At 40.6% G+C, this 14,841-nt stretch overlaps 1 protein-coding gene across 2 annotated transcripts; it reads left to right on the top strand.

Annotated features, from left to right (window-relative positions):
• The first annotated feature begins 8,878 nt into the window (after positions 1–8,878).
• On the top strand, positions 8,879–13,898 carry LOC149289131 (transmembrane emp24 domain-containing protein 2). Of its 2 annotated transcripts, XM_089491089.1 has the most exons (5): positions 8,879–9,058; positions 11,834–12,026; positions 12,405–12,425; positions 12,993–13,100; positions 13,774–13,898. In XM_089491089.1, the coding sequence occupies exons 1-5, from the start codon at positions 8,879–8,881 to the stop codon at positions 13,896–13,898; spliced, it is 627 nt and encodes a 208-aa protein (XP_089347215.1). The 2 variants fall into 2 exon arrangements, with proteins under 2 accessions (XP_089347215.1, XP_089347216.1); XM_089491090.1 differs by lacking the exon at positions 12,405–12,425.
• The last annotated feature ends 943 nt before the right edge of the window (positions 13,899–14,841 follow it).

Raw genomic sequence — 14,841 nt, forward strand, 5'->3', positions numbered from 1 at the left:
AACTCCCCCGTACCGGCCGACATCAACAGCAAATCTAAGCTTGAAGACACTTCAGGAGATTCCATCAGTTTTGTTGAGCACAGAGGACACGTCCTCTTCATCTTCATCTGACTCTTCCTCGTTATCGAGCAGCCAGAGTCTTTCTGGCTTTTCCTTTGTGACTCCAGACTGGATGGCCTGAAGGATGGACTAAGCCCTGGCCGAGTGTATCAAGAGTGTTTCCAAATAACAGCATAAAATCATAATAAATTCGAGAAACACCTACATTTTTTTTGTTATTGTTTACTTTGTATAACTACAGCTGCCATTATCCACAGATAGCTCTACATACATATGACCTCACAAGAGAGCTTCTGCTTCTATGACACCATAAGCAGATAGTATATTGTAATTTATGGAGACAGGAATGGCCCAAATAAAAGTACTTTTAAAGTCATTCACTTAATGTGACCCCAAATCTAACTTCATTCACGTGATATCAGACCCCATAATTCTTCATTTCTAAAGGTTTTTTATTTTTCCATAATTATCAAATTCTGTATTTTAAAATGACTTCCGCTAATCAATGCTGTTCAGTCTTTGATTCCTTAGCATGTCCATCACATCCTTCCTCGTCAGCATCTCCTATTCCCAGGGCTGAGCCCGGTATCATCGGCCCTCGAGTGAAGCATTTTGGGGGCCACATCCCTCCTATATGTATACATTTAACTAAATTATATTATTCACAAATCCATTACAGGTGTCAGTCCTATTCCCCCGACGGCCGTGCAAACCATTAACAATGTACTACAATGTATCACCTTATTACATCACAACCTCTCGCCGTTGCACATTAGACCAACAGATTGCAATCGCCAAACAGAGTTAACAGGACTCATCGCTGGCATTTAGCCTTAATCTCGACCCAAATGTCGTGCATAAAACAGGCATATTAAGGGCTGGGGCTTTAGCAAGAATTTTGATTTAATGGCCTTTTGATCTTTGTACACGGAAAAAACATTTAATAGAAGCATTATGTTTTTCATTTAATTGTTACTGGATTTAAAAGGGGGACTTTCCCTTTAATACCGTTCATTTCGATACATTTCTGGCTGTAACAGAATTGCCAAAACACATCCACTTAGGGACGCTCGTGTCCATTCGGGGAGGAAAAAGAAAATAACAGTAGTGGAGCCAGTAATTACAGGTGTGATTTATCAGTCAGTGGTAAGTATTGCACTCTTCTCAATACCTCCCTCCCTCCCTCTCCCCCCCTCCCTCTCTCCCCCCCCTCCCCCCTCCCTCTCTCCCCCCTCCCTCTCTCTCCCCCTCCCTCTCTCTCCCCATGCCCCCTCCCCCCTTCCTCTCTCTCCCCCCCTTCCTCTCTCTCCCCCCCTCTCTCCCTCCCTCTCCCCCCCTCTCTCCCTCCCTCCCTCTCCCCCCCTTCCTCTCTCTCCCCCCTTTCCTCTCTCCCCCCCTCTCTCTCTCCCCCTCCCTCCCCCCTCTCCCCCCCTCTCTCTCTCTCCCCCTCCCTCCCCTTCTCCCCCCCTCTCTCCCCCCATATATTGGAAATTATGTCTACCATCGAACAAAGGATGCTGAGATAAGCATCAACTGTTATTGATGAATGACAGGCGGATAGAAAATAAAAAAGATAAATGCATGTGTGGTTTCTTAGTCTTAATTTCTTAATTCAAAACCACCTATTACCACGGGATATCATATGGCTGGACATAGATAATGAAAGTAGTTGCACTGCTACTAACCTGTTATGAATAGATAATAAATCTTAGCTAGAGATGATTAAGATCCATATATAAGCATATATCACATTCACAATAGCCAGTTTCGGCAAACAGTCACCTAGTTCAACAACAGTTCTTCACAGACCCATTAACTCTAATGTTACCCAGTCTAACAGTAGTTTTCCACAAATGTTTATATATAAACACAAATGGACCATTCCACAAATGGTCATATATATAACATATATAACATATATAACATAAACGTACAAAACAGGAAACTGTTAAAACACTCTACATGAGTAGAGGGGCATCATGTACACTTTAATACTGAGTGGTCCCTTTAAATTTACATGTGGTTTGTAAATGCTTTAAAACTTTAAACTTGGTCAGTCAATGATGTGAGCATGATATGTGTAAAAACAACTTTTACTTTACATTCACACACCATTTTCACCATACATTCAGTGCCATCTTTGTGCCCCAACAGTTTAACAGTGCCATCTTTATGCTCAAAGAACTTAACAGTGCCATCTCTGTGCCCAAACATCTTAACAGTGCCATTGTTGTGCCCAAACAGCTTAACAGTGCCATCTTTATGCAGTGCCATCTTTATTAAGAGTGCCATATTTGTACCCAGTTTAACACTACCATCTTTCTCCTCAAATAGCTTAACAGTGCCAACTTTGTCCCCAAACAGCTTAACAAAAAATGTCAGCTTCTATAAAAAAAACCCATCTGTTTGAGTTGGAAAGAATACACACCCTTATTTCAGTTATTAATTTTAGAATATGTCTTTTATTGATTTATTATTCACAAAAGGTGACCTCATCACAACACACATATATTTGTGTTTCATATAAGGTACTTTTAGGGAACATGTAATCACACATAGAGAACATAGCAACGCATGCAAGGAAATTTTACTTCACCAAAAGAGTGGTAGATAATGGAACATTTTTCCAGAAGAAGTGTTAGAAGTTAAGATAGACCCCCCCACACACACACCAGCTCTTTGGTGCCTGTATTGTGTTTGTAACTGGATGCGTGTGATAAATACAATGCCAGCCCACAAGCTGGCTCATGCAAGAACTCCAGGGAGTATACAGGCATGTTTGGAAGAGGTTCAAAACATGACTGGTGCTAAGAAAAGTTAGTGAGCATGGAAACATTACTCATTCAATGATTATCAGAAGGTGTTGCTATGTAGCAAACAGGTGTTCTTATCATGGAGAGTCTCAAAGCAACTCAAGTTTACAAATAACTGGATGACATTAACAGCTGTTATATCTCACAAACTAGTCAGTAGTATCCATGTTCAGTGTTTTGGGTGGACTTTACAGACTTGCCAAACTTTAAATAAAGTATGTTTAATCTTCAGTAATAAGCTTAGTTGATATAACTTTCAAGAAATTCAAGAACAGATGAGAAACAAAGTCATAGACATCTATGAGCCTATTTCTAAAGCAATTTCTAAAGCTCTGGGACTCCAGCAAACCATTATCTACAAGTTCAGAAAAATGTAAACAGTGGTGAACCTTCCCATGAGTGGCTGGCCTACCAAAAATTGTCCAGGAGCGCATCGACACATTGAGCTGATCACAAAATACCCCAGACTAACATCTAAAGCAGGGGCGTCCAACATGCGGCCCGCGTGAGATCGGCAGCCAGGCCCTTACGAAAAAATTACTGCAGTTTTTCTGAAGTAATACTGCTGTTTTTTGGACATGAAAAAACTGCTATACTGCACTTTTACTGCAGTATTACTGCACATTTACTGCAGTTGTACTGCATTTGTACTTCACTGTACTGCAGTTTTACTGCAGTTATGTTTGTACGGAAGTACAAATGCAATAAAGCTGCGGTACATTGAAGCACAACTGTAGGTTTGCAATATAAAAAAAAAAAGTGCAGTAAATGTGCAGTAAAACTGCAGTACAGTGAAGTACAAATGCAGTAAATGTGCAGTATTGCAGTTTTTTCATGTCCAAAAAACAGCAGTATTACTTCAGAAAAACTGCAGTAATTTTTCGTAAGGGCGGATCACAAGAGCCCTGCTGCTTACTTGTGGGAGGGTCTATTCTCTGCTCCAGTCCTGCTTCCTCTGTGGGGAGAACGAGGGAGGCCGCGCCCCCTGCTGAAGTCTGTGATCGGCATTGAGAGCTGTAGTGCAGGTAAGGGGGTGGGGGAGGGTGTTTGAATGAGTATGCCTGATTGAGGGAATGAATCTGTGAATGAATGAATTTGTGTGTGTGTGATAGCATGGATGTGTAAGTGCTGGAACCTAGGCATGATGGGACTGTGATTGCTGTTAACAATCCCACTCCTATCAGGCCAAGTCAGCCAGTACATGCTGAAACCTGGCTAGCTGCCCCCTTGTGTATTGATGCTGCCAGCAGTATGGGGTCTGCACTTGCAGCCACCCTGTACCAGCATGTACTGACTGACTTGGGATGATAGTAGTGTGATTGCTAACAGCTAACAGCAATCTGCTAACAGCAATCACAGTCCCATCATGCCTAGGTTCCAGCATTTACTGGTTGCCTGGGTATAAAAAGAGTGTGTTTGCTGTTAGCAATCACACTCCTACCATGCCAAGTCAACCAGTACATGCTGAAACCTGGCTAGCTGCCTCTCTTGTGTATTGATGCTGCCAGCAGTATGGGGTCTGCACTTACAGCCACCCTGTACCAGCATGTACTGGCTGACTTGGGATGATAGGAGTGTGATTGCTAACAGCTAACAGCAATCTGCTAACAGCAATCACAGTTCCATCATGCCTAGGTTCCAGCATTTACTGGTTGCCTGGGTATAACAAGAGTGTGTTTGCTGTAAGCAATCACACTCCTATCATGCCAAGTCATATTGTTGATTTTTTTTGTCCAATTGCGGTGTGTTACTTTTAATAAAAACCTGGTTACACACTAAAATTGGACAAAAAATACAATGCCAAGCCAACCAGTACATGCTGGAATCTGGGTATGCCTGAGATTGCTGTTAACAATCATAATATATCATTTTTTTGTACAATTTTGGTGTGTAACTTACTTTTATTAAAAGTGTGTGTGGGGGTCATTTTCAGTTTCGGCTAAGTGAACCCTGAATTTTCGGTTTTGGTCCAGATTTTCATTTTAGTGCACCGCTAAAATAAATAGAACTATTTTAGTCACAAAACTTTCTAGGCCCAGAAATCAGTGAGAGGAAAAGTAAAGGTTTTGTGTCATTTACTTTATTTTAATCTGCATATTTTATTAAAGGCCATATTTTCTCACAGTGAAAAATGAGTGCGGCCCTCGCACGGATACAATTCTGATGAAGTGGCCCACTGCAGAAAAAACTTGGACGCCCCTGATCTAAAGAATTGCAGGCCTCACTTGCCTCAGTTAAGGTCAGCGTTCCCAATTCTACAACAACTGGCATCTATGGGAGAATTGCAAGGCAAAAACCACTGCTGACCAAAAAGAACAAAAAGGCTCATCTCACATTTGTTAAAAAAAAATCTTAATTACCCCCAAGACTTTTTGCATAATATTCTGTGGACTAATGAGTTGAAAATTGAACTTTTTGGACAATATGGGTCCTGTTCCAGCTGACTTAAAGCCAATACAGCATCACACAATAAGAACATTATACCAACAGTCAAACGGTGGTAGTGTGATGTCTGGGGCTGCATTGTTGCTTCAGGACCTGGGCAATTTTCCATAATTGATGGAATCATGAATTCTGCGGTCTAGTCTCTACCAGAAAATCTTAAAAGATAATGTCTATCAGTTTGTGACTTAAAGTTCGGTTATGCAACAGCAATGATCTAAAGCACAAAAGCAAGTTCAACTCTAAATGGCTCAAACAGAGCCGTAGCTAGCTCCTTTTGCGCCCAAGGCAAGGATGGAAGATTGTGCCCCCGGCTATTTTTTAGAGGTTATTTTATTTACACTGCCCTAACACACTGCCTTTACACACACCTGTCCATAAACACACATATACACTGCCTTTACACACAACTGCCCTTACACACACCTACCCATTAATACGCATACACTGCCCTTACACACAACTGCCCGTAAACACACATATACACATACACTGCCCTTATACACGACTGCCCTTACACACACCTGCCCATTAACACACATATACACACACATACATACAAATACCTACACTGCTCTTACACACACACACTGCCCATTCACACACCAGTTTACAAACACACACACATATATACGCATACACTGCCCTTACACATACCTGCCCATACACACTGCCTTTACACACACGTGTCCATAAACACAGACATACACATACACTGCCCTTACACTCCCCTGCCTTTACACACACATTGCTGGCAGCAATTTGATTCACCACGGGGCCCTGTTAAGCTAGTTAGAGAGATCCGTGTTCACCCCAACCAGTCCTGGAGGATGCAGCTGGTGATCGGGCGGCTGTGCGCCCCATTGCAGCTGCGCCGAGGCGAGTGCCTCTCTCGCCTCACCCTTCCTACGGCCCTGGGCTCAACTGAACCAAAATGCAGGTTTTGGAGTGACCTAAGCAATGCCCTGACTTCTCATCCAATTGAGATGTTGTGGCATGACCTTAGAAAGGCAGTTCATGCTGAAAAAGCCTTCAATATGGCTAAATTAAATAAATTCTGCCATGAACAGCGGGCCCAAATTACTCCACAATGATACAAAAGACTAATTGCCAAATATTGTAAACCTTTGATTACAATTGTTGCTGCCAAGGGTGGCACAACCAGTTATCAGGTTGAGGGGGCAATTACTTTTTCACATGGCTGATATAGGTTTTTATTAACTCTTTACCTTCAATAAATGGAATGAGTGTTTCAAAGCTGCATTGTGTTTATGCACATTATTTCTGTCTTTTATTAAAATGGATGATCTGAAATATTTAAATGTGACAAATAAACAAAAATAGAAGAAATTGGGAAGGGGCAAATACTTTTTAGCCAGTAAAAAACAGAATATCTCAACAAAAATAGCTCTCTTGGTAAAGCCGGACTGGATGACCCCCTCAGGGACACGGGTGGACATATGCAAGAAAGGACAAAATGGACAAAAATAGTGTAATACTGTCTCTTTAAAAAATCTCTGTATATAATTTATTATAAATAAACTCACAAATAAACATGCACTGATGACCAGCTCAAGTGCAAAATGCGCATTGATAAAATTAGGGTTACCGGACACCTCCGTAAGATAAAGTGCTCTTCTGGAAGTAGTGTGGAATCAGGTGCTCTCTGTGAAGTGCTCAGGCAGTCCCCTCTGTGCCACAGTGCGGTGAAAAGGTGTGGTAAGTCACTTAAAACACATTTTTGTCAGCACAGTCATGCATATTAAAAATAACCAACATATTGAATTGATTTCCCATAAGGCTCAGCCAGACATACTACTTCCATGATGCTGGCTGAGCATCATGGGAAGTGCAGCAACAGTAAAGCTGCAGATGCTAGCTGTGAACTAAAATTCATATTATTCTCAGCCAGCCAGGTGTCATAATGCTGACTGAGCATCATTGGAAGAGTAGTTCACAGCAGCAGAGATTTTTTTTTTATTAAAAAAGGCTAATGTTAGCCTCCCTCCCAGGACCCCTACACACTGCCTTTACACACACCTGCCCATAAACACACATATACACATACACTGCCTTTACACACACACATACACATACACTGCCTTTACACACACATATACACATACGCTGCCCTTACACACACCTGCTCATAAACACACATACACATACACTGCCTTTACACACACATACACTGCCTTTACACACACACACATACACATACACTGCCCTTACACACACCTGCCCATAAACACACATATACACATACACTGCCCTCACACACACATCTACACGTATACTGCCCTTACACACACTTATACACGGACACTGCCCTGACACACACACATACATGTACACTGCCCTTATACACACACATATACTTGTACACTGCCCTTTGGTTTTGGAATCAAAACATTTGCTACTGCAAACATTTTTAGAGATGAAAAAGTTCAATTTTATTCAGTGGAACAAAACAGTGATCACATTATTCTTAACGATATTCTTGTAAGAAACTTTTATGTATTAATTCATGTAAACAATTTTTTTTCATATTTAATAAAAGTTATGATTGAGAAATGTTTGTTTTTATTTCCTTTTATTTGCCAACCTGCCCCCCCAGTTATGCACATCTGCCCCCAGAAATGCCTTATACCCCCTATATGATACTCTGCCTTCCTGATATGCCGTATACTCTCCTATATGCCACTCTGCCCCATGATATGCCTGTTAACCCCCTATATGCCACTCTGGCATATAGGGGATTTAAAGGCATAGAGCTTTGAATGTGTTTTTCTTTTTTTATTTTATTTGAAAATGTCTTGAAACATTGTAGTGCAATGGTGAGAGTGAGGAAAGGAGAGAGGGAGATGTCTATAGATGTCTACCATCTGTCTACCATGTCCCTCTCTCCCTTCCTCACTCTCACCATTGCACTACAATGTTTCAAGACATGTTCAAATAAAATAACAAAAGAAAAACACATTCAAAGCTTACATGATATGCCTTTTAACCCCATATATGTAAAGTGTGTGTAAAGTATGCCCTGGAGTATGTAAGGTGAATACATTCACAGAATTCAGCCATGTATCCTGCATGCTGCACGGTAGCACATAATTTATGCTGGTCAGAAACATGAAATGTCTAGATACATTTACCGTGAAATGGTTTAAAGAGGCAAGCTGTTAGAAAGTGTAACTGCACTGCACAGTTAAACTTAATGCTGCCATATACTGAGCTAGTATTATACTCTATGTTACAGTATTTGGCCTGTGTGAGGTTGTACACTCACTGCTGTTACAACACATTTGCCCTCATTCAAAATGGCTTCACACTTATTCTCGTCGGGGATATGACGTAAGGTGAGAGCGTGCAGCCTTCGTTTGCCAGGTCTCCCATCAGAGTGGGTAACCCGGAAGCTGTCTTGTTCCAGCTAGGCCTCCGTAGAGCCTTTACGTGGCACTCGCTGCTCGTTCCGCGGCTGTCTAGAGCGGTGACGCCTCTTTCGGAGTGAGGCCCAGACGTTGTAGCTAGATTCCCGGCTTCTGCTCACTTCTTACCGCCTCGCTATGCTGACCCTCTCAGAACTGCTGGCCTTAGTCGCCTTCTTCTCCGCCACGGCCAATGGATACTTCGTAAGCATTGACGCCCATGCCGAAGAATGCTTTTTCGAGCAGGTCACGTCCGGGACCAAGATGGGCCTTATCTTCGAGGTGGCGGAGGGAGGATTTTTAGACATTGACGTGGAGGTGAGTTAAGCTCACAACGCCTCATTAAACGGCGAGGCCTTCAGCTTCCTTTCCTATGTAAGACATTATGGCCCTTGGTATAGAGGCCATAATGTCGGTGCTTGGCTTTACCTGGAGGATACCGGTCTAACGGCTCGTCTACTGTGTTATCAGTACGTTAGAATAGCAATGATGCGGTACGGTAATTATCGCCTGTATAATATGGATACAAGAATAAGCAGAGTTGGATGCAATGCTTTCAGATTAAATACATATGGCCCATATATCTATATACAAGTTACATCATTCTATAGTAAACCGTGCTGCTGGTTGCATGGTCCAGTTACCTGCAAGCTATGGGTTCTCAGTCTTATGCATTCTGACCCGGGCTGTCCAAAGTGCCGTTTCACAGCTAATAACACTGATGTTCCTATATTGAATGGTTCTTTTAAGGCGGTCTGACACAGAAGCATCATTGTGAAGATCTGTGTTTACCCATCGTACAGCGCTACGGAGTTTGATGGTGTTATATAAAACAATTACCGCTATGCCTATGGTTTGGAATGGGCAATAAGACAGTTATCGCAAAACACCTTCCATACTTCTCCCTTTATGCCTCGCACAAGGGATATGCTCGAAGTAGAGCTGTCTCTTTCCCAAATCCCGTACTCCAGTGTACTACGATTCAAGAGTGTTGGTCGCTTCCAGAATAATTGGTCCTATCTGGTCTATTTAGCAGCATATTAGCAGTTGAGTCATTTAGGGGATATTTGACATATAAGTAATGTCACTGTCACATCAGTGGCGTCATGCGGCAGATCCTAGAGGTAAGTTCTTAGAAGCCAATGCAAAAGACATGTACAGGATTTTTTCCCCCAACCTAAAGCATCACAGCCTCCTGTGCCCCTGCATAGTGCATCTCCGCGAAGCAATTAATCAATAGCCAACAAGACTCCTTGAGAATTGCTAATATTTCGATGCAGCATATGGCAGATTATTGGGTGCCGTATTATTGACAAGTTAAAACAGGGTCATCTGAAATTATTACAAGTATCAATGCATTACGTTTAGATGACAGAACTGTGTGTATGTAACGCATACGCATACATGTGAATATATGTATTAATCAAAACTGTCAATGGATAAGGCTTCTCCATTGACAGTTTTGATTAATACATAGATTCACCCCAGTCTTTCCTCTCACGCGCGGTTTCATGGTCCACACAGCCTCGTGTAGACCTGACATACCCCTTTCTTACTTTGAACAGCAGTCACACGTGTTCTTATTGTGTGTTTCATTAGTATGTGATATGTATACTTCTATTAATCACTGTACAGGTGCACTGTAGTGCTTTAACGTTTACAGCGTAACAAAACAGGGGGTACAATAAGCGCACTCAGCAAGTAGTCTACAGGCTACAGTAGATATGAATACATTGGGAAAGGAGGTCCATAGAGAGCTGACAGTCCTACAAGGGTAGATCCAGAGAGAAATGATAGCACAGTGTTGCCCGAATACACCAGAATCTTAGAACGGAATAGGTTTAACTACGTCTGAAAGACACCCTAAAAGCATGTGTTAAAATCTACCAGGCACGGGAAACATTACAGGTATCACTTTTACTCCGCTTTGTGATTTTTTTTATTTATTACCAAAGTACCTTGGCTCTTGTCTAAGGGAAGTGCAGAAGACAATGGTGATGTTTTGTGATATAGGACCAGATGTAGAAAGTAAGGTAAGATTTGAACTCCATCTGTAGGAGAGTTAGTGAATTAAAATGAGTAGCCTTGTTATCGCCTTTGTGGAGAGGCTGAGGCAATTTAAGCGTTTGTGGAACAGGAAAAAGAGTCCTATAGAGATATGATAAACAAGGCATTAAATGTGGTTTGAGGTTTTCTATAGGTAGCAAGTGGTTATCTCCTGAAAATGTGTTTAAATCCAAATTAAACAGGATTGGGAACAGTCGCTCATTTGGAGGTTATATAAAAATCTATTAATACATTTCTTCCTTTTTTTTTTTTTTTTTTTCTTTTAAAAAGAAGGCATTTGGACAGACTTCCCCATTTAATGCCTTCCTTACATGGCATTACGCTCTAAAACTCAGGATTAAAAAAATGCATTGATGCAGCTATACTGTAAAAAATAAATGCAATTTTAACAGAATTGTTTTTGCACAGTGCTTCTGGTAGACTTTTTTTGATAAAAAAATAAAATAGGCCGTCGGAGGGCGGCTACAATGAGCAGAGCAAAGCTGGTAACGAGAGGGTATAACGGGGGGGTTTTGGAGTCTTTTTTGACACGGAGGGGGTGAATGTGCTTGGTTGACTACTTTTATGCCAGGATATCAAAAAGTAAACAGTATATTTAGACTTATATGGATGTATACACTTGATTGGATCTGTGCTTTTAGTTCTGTCTCTTTGATTATTGTTTTTTTGTGACAGATTTTATTCTGTGGACCGGCTGTGAAAACTGGTACACCACGCTTTCCAAAACCAATAAAATTTAATTTTGTAAAAAACAAAACAAAAACAAGCATATATATATATATATATATATATATATATATATATCTCATATCTCTATATCTCTGTTTGTTGCTTGAGTATAGAGTTATCTGCATATAGGAAGAGCTGGAGTATTATATCTATACGTAAAAAGTGGCTATGTGTCTAAACTTGTGCAAATCTACCTTTTCAGAGTTATGTACTATTCACAGATTTGGTTACTGTTTTCGCAGTGCAGTATTTATATACTAGCGTAAAACACTAATACCGATTGTTTGTTTGTTTCAGATTACTGGGCCAGACAATAAAGGCATATATAAAGGCGATAGAGAGTCGAGCGGAAAATACACGTTTGCTGCCCACATGGACGGAACCTACAAATTCTGTTTTAGTAACAGAATGTCGACGATGACTCCCAAGATAGTGATGTTTACTATTGACATTGGAGAAGCACCAAAAGGCCAAGATATGGAAACAGAAGGTGGGGATGCTTTTAATTTGGGTTGTGGTAGATACAACAGCAGATATTTGTCAGATCGTGTCCTGTTTAAGACTCTTACTAGATAGACTGTTTTGATAGCTTTACATATGTTGAAAATTCTGCAGTGTTGTAATCAGGCGCAAGTAAAAATACTTTCTAGATGGTTATTAGAAACTGTAAATACAAAAAAAAAAATTCCTGGATTCCAGCAAAGCTTTTAGTAGACACACCATTCAGGTTTGTCAAGTTTTGTACACCAGCAGCAAGATGACCTCATGTAATTCAGCCAGGAATTTCACTCTGGGACTCAGATTTACTGTCCGAATGACGTATTAGAGATTACAAATGATCTGTTTTAACGTCTTGCACTTCTCATAGGTGGTCGCGATACATGGGATGGTATGTGCTTTACCGTGTGAGAACTTGCTTTTTGTTGAGAATAATGTTCTGCGCATCCATTTCTCTAACACCTCTCCGTGTTGGCATGGGAACGATGTGTGTTGAGTTATAGACTGACAGGACCGTGTTTAGTAGTTTCCTAACAAGGCCTAACATTGCATCTTTTGGAGTACCTTGGTGCTGCTGAGTCAGCATGCTTTTTATTGGGTCCCATCCCATAAGGTGTTCCAGAATGAGCTCTTGCTGCTTTTTTTCTGCATAAATATGATTTCTTTGAACCATTTATTAGTCTGGCAATCTGTTAAACTTTTTCAGAAATGATTGGCAGTTTTAAGTATTTTAGCTGCTAAATACAAACAGATTTGCTTTACAAACAGGTTATCGTAAGTTTGTTTTATCTTTTTCAAAGGACTGTTAAGGGGTCTTAGTTTAGAGACCTGCACCTTCCCTCTTTGGCTATAGTGGTGCTGTTTATGTATTCATAGACTCCCATTAGACTCATTTTTTAATGCGGTTTCCCACTAGTAGTCTTTTAATTTAATTTCTCTGTATTTAAATGTCCTGTAGCACATCAGAACAAGCTAGAAGAGATGATCAACGAGCTAGCGGTGGCGATGACAGCTGTGAAGCATGAACAGGAATACATGGAAGTACGAGAAAGGATACATAGAGCAAGTAAGTAACCTAAATCCTTAAACTGTTAGCAAGCCAGAGATATAAGCAGTATGGAAACTAAAGTTTGAACGCCACGGGTTTCCATCTGGCAGGAAAACCATACTGAATGTCCGAGCAGCCACAACCTTAATGGGTTTATACACGCACAGCTCGATGATCGCTGAACTGTCAAACTGAACAAAATCTTAAATAATCCTTTTATTCTCTCTTCATATACGTTTAGTAATTGCTTCTTTATTGAGATTTCCAATCTTCCTTAAAATCAGACACTATTGGAGTGAAACCTGTGGCGACCAAACTGCTGACTACACAAGTTCCTAATTCAATGGCATACAGTATTCCCGACTAACTTGAATGTCTGCTAGCAATGCTTGTATGAAGAGAGGAAACAAAAGCTTTGTTATTTAGTAAATTATGGGCCATTTATTTTATTCCAGCGGGTGCTTTAAAGCACATGCGTATTTATGTAAGATTCCAGAATGTCGTTTTTGGTTTAATGGCACTTCTAGCAGGAACAGCTTTGCTGTTTAATGTTGTAGTGTGACCTTAATTTCAGCTGCTAGTTCTATTGGTTATTAATGTATTAATTGATTATTCTTCTTTTACAGAAACCATTAGACATGTATTACATCGAAGTGTTGATGGTACTAAACCTGCTGTGTTCTCTCTACAGTTAACGACAACACGAACAGCAGAGTGGTGCTCTGGTCGTTTTTCGAAGCTCTTGTTCTTGTCGCTATGACACTGGGACAGATCTATTACCTGAAGAGATTCTTCGAAGTCCGACGAGTGGTCTAGAAATGTCAGTTCTTGTGGGGATTGTTTTTGTTTTGTCATCCTAGCCGATGACCCCAAAGTCATAACTTAATTTTTTTAAACAATCGACTTGGTCGGAACAAGTTCAAGTTTAGATATGTTTCCTTTTAAAAAAACAACTTACTATTGGCCAGAGAATGTCTTGTTGCATATTTTGCTTCACAGCTGTTTCCCTCAGAAACTGGAATGAAATATGTAACAAGACCCGAAAAAATAGAAAACATTGTACATATTGTGGTACCCGTCCGGATGGGAAATATAAACACGCATTTGTATCGCTTACTCCTTATCCTTTGCAATAATGATGTCACACGGATGCTAAAACCCAGGTCAAAGGAGTGTTCGTAAACCCGAGTGCAGGAAATAAACACAGGAAAAAAAACTTGCAAGATCAAGAGATGTAGTGATCTGGAAAGTAAAAAAAAAAAATCCCTTTTAATCTATAGAATGACTGAGATACCTGCATTTTCTAAGATTTTATAGTACTACAACTTGTAACGGCTTCTGTCAAAGGGTTTCAGTGGCGGAAAGATGTGTAAATAAATGCATCTGGTACAGGAAGCGGAAATACACTTGCTCGCCTCTTTTATTCAGGAACTGTATATTTAATCTACACAGGGGACTTGTAGTGTATTACTTTTCTGCCCATGAAAGATCCTTTTTTTTTTGTTTCCCTTCGCTTACCTCTTTGTTACTTTTGACAGCAAATATGGTAAACATCATGATTTCTCATGTCACTTTGAAGAAAATCTAGATTTTGAGTGTCATGCGGGTTCAACCTATAGATCTCATACTGGGAGTTGTAATCCAGCATTGCAAAGAGGACTTCCCATCTGGCTTCCCACCTCTCAACTAATACACAAAGGTGCATTACCTCTTAAGGACAATGGGTTGTTCTTAAACCCATTAAAAACAATGCCTTGTG

Source organism: Sceloporus occidentalis, unplaced genomic scaffold, assembly GCF_023333645.1.
Source record: "Sceloporus occidentalis isolate IW3139 unplaced genomic scaffold, rSceOcc1.0.p SCAF_48, whole genome shotgun sequence".
In the NCBI taxonomy this organism is placed as follows: domain Eukaryota; kingdom Metazoa; phylum Chordata; class Lepidosauria; order Squamata; family Phrynosomatidae; genus Sceloporus; species Sceloporus occidentalis.

Bases quoted from the DNA above. Each gene is read 5' to 3' on its own strand.
- LOC149289131 (XM_089491089.1), top strand. From the start codon at position 8,879: ATGCTGACCCTCTCAGAACTGCTGGCCTTAGTCGCCTTCTTCTCCGCC. The intron at 9,059-11,833 runs GTGAGTTAAGCT...TGTTTGTTTCAG, and splicing joins TTTTAGACATTGACGTGGAG to ATTACTGGGCCAGACAATAA. The intron at 12,027-12,404 runs GTGGGGATGCTT...CACTTCTCATAG, and splicing joins CCAAGATATGGAAACAGAAG to GTGGTCGCGATACATGGGAT.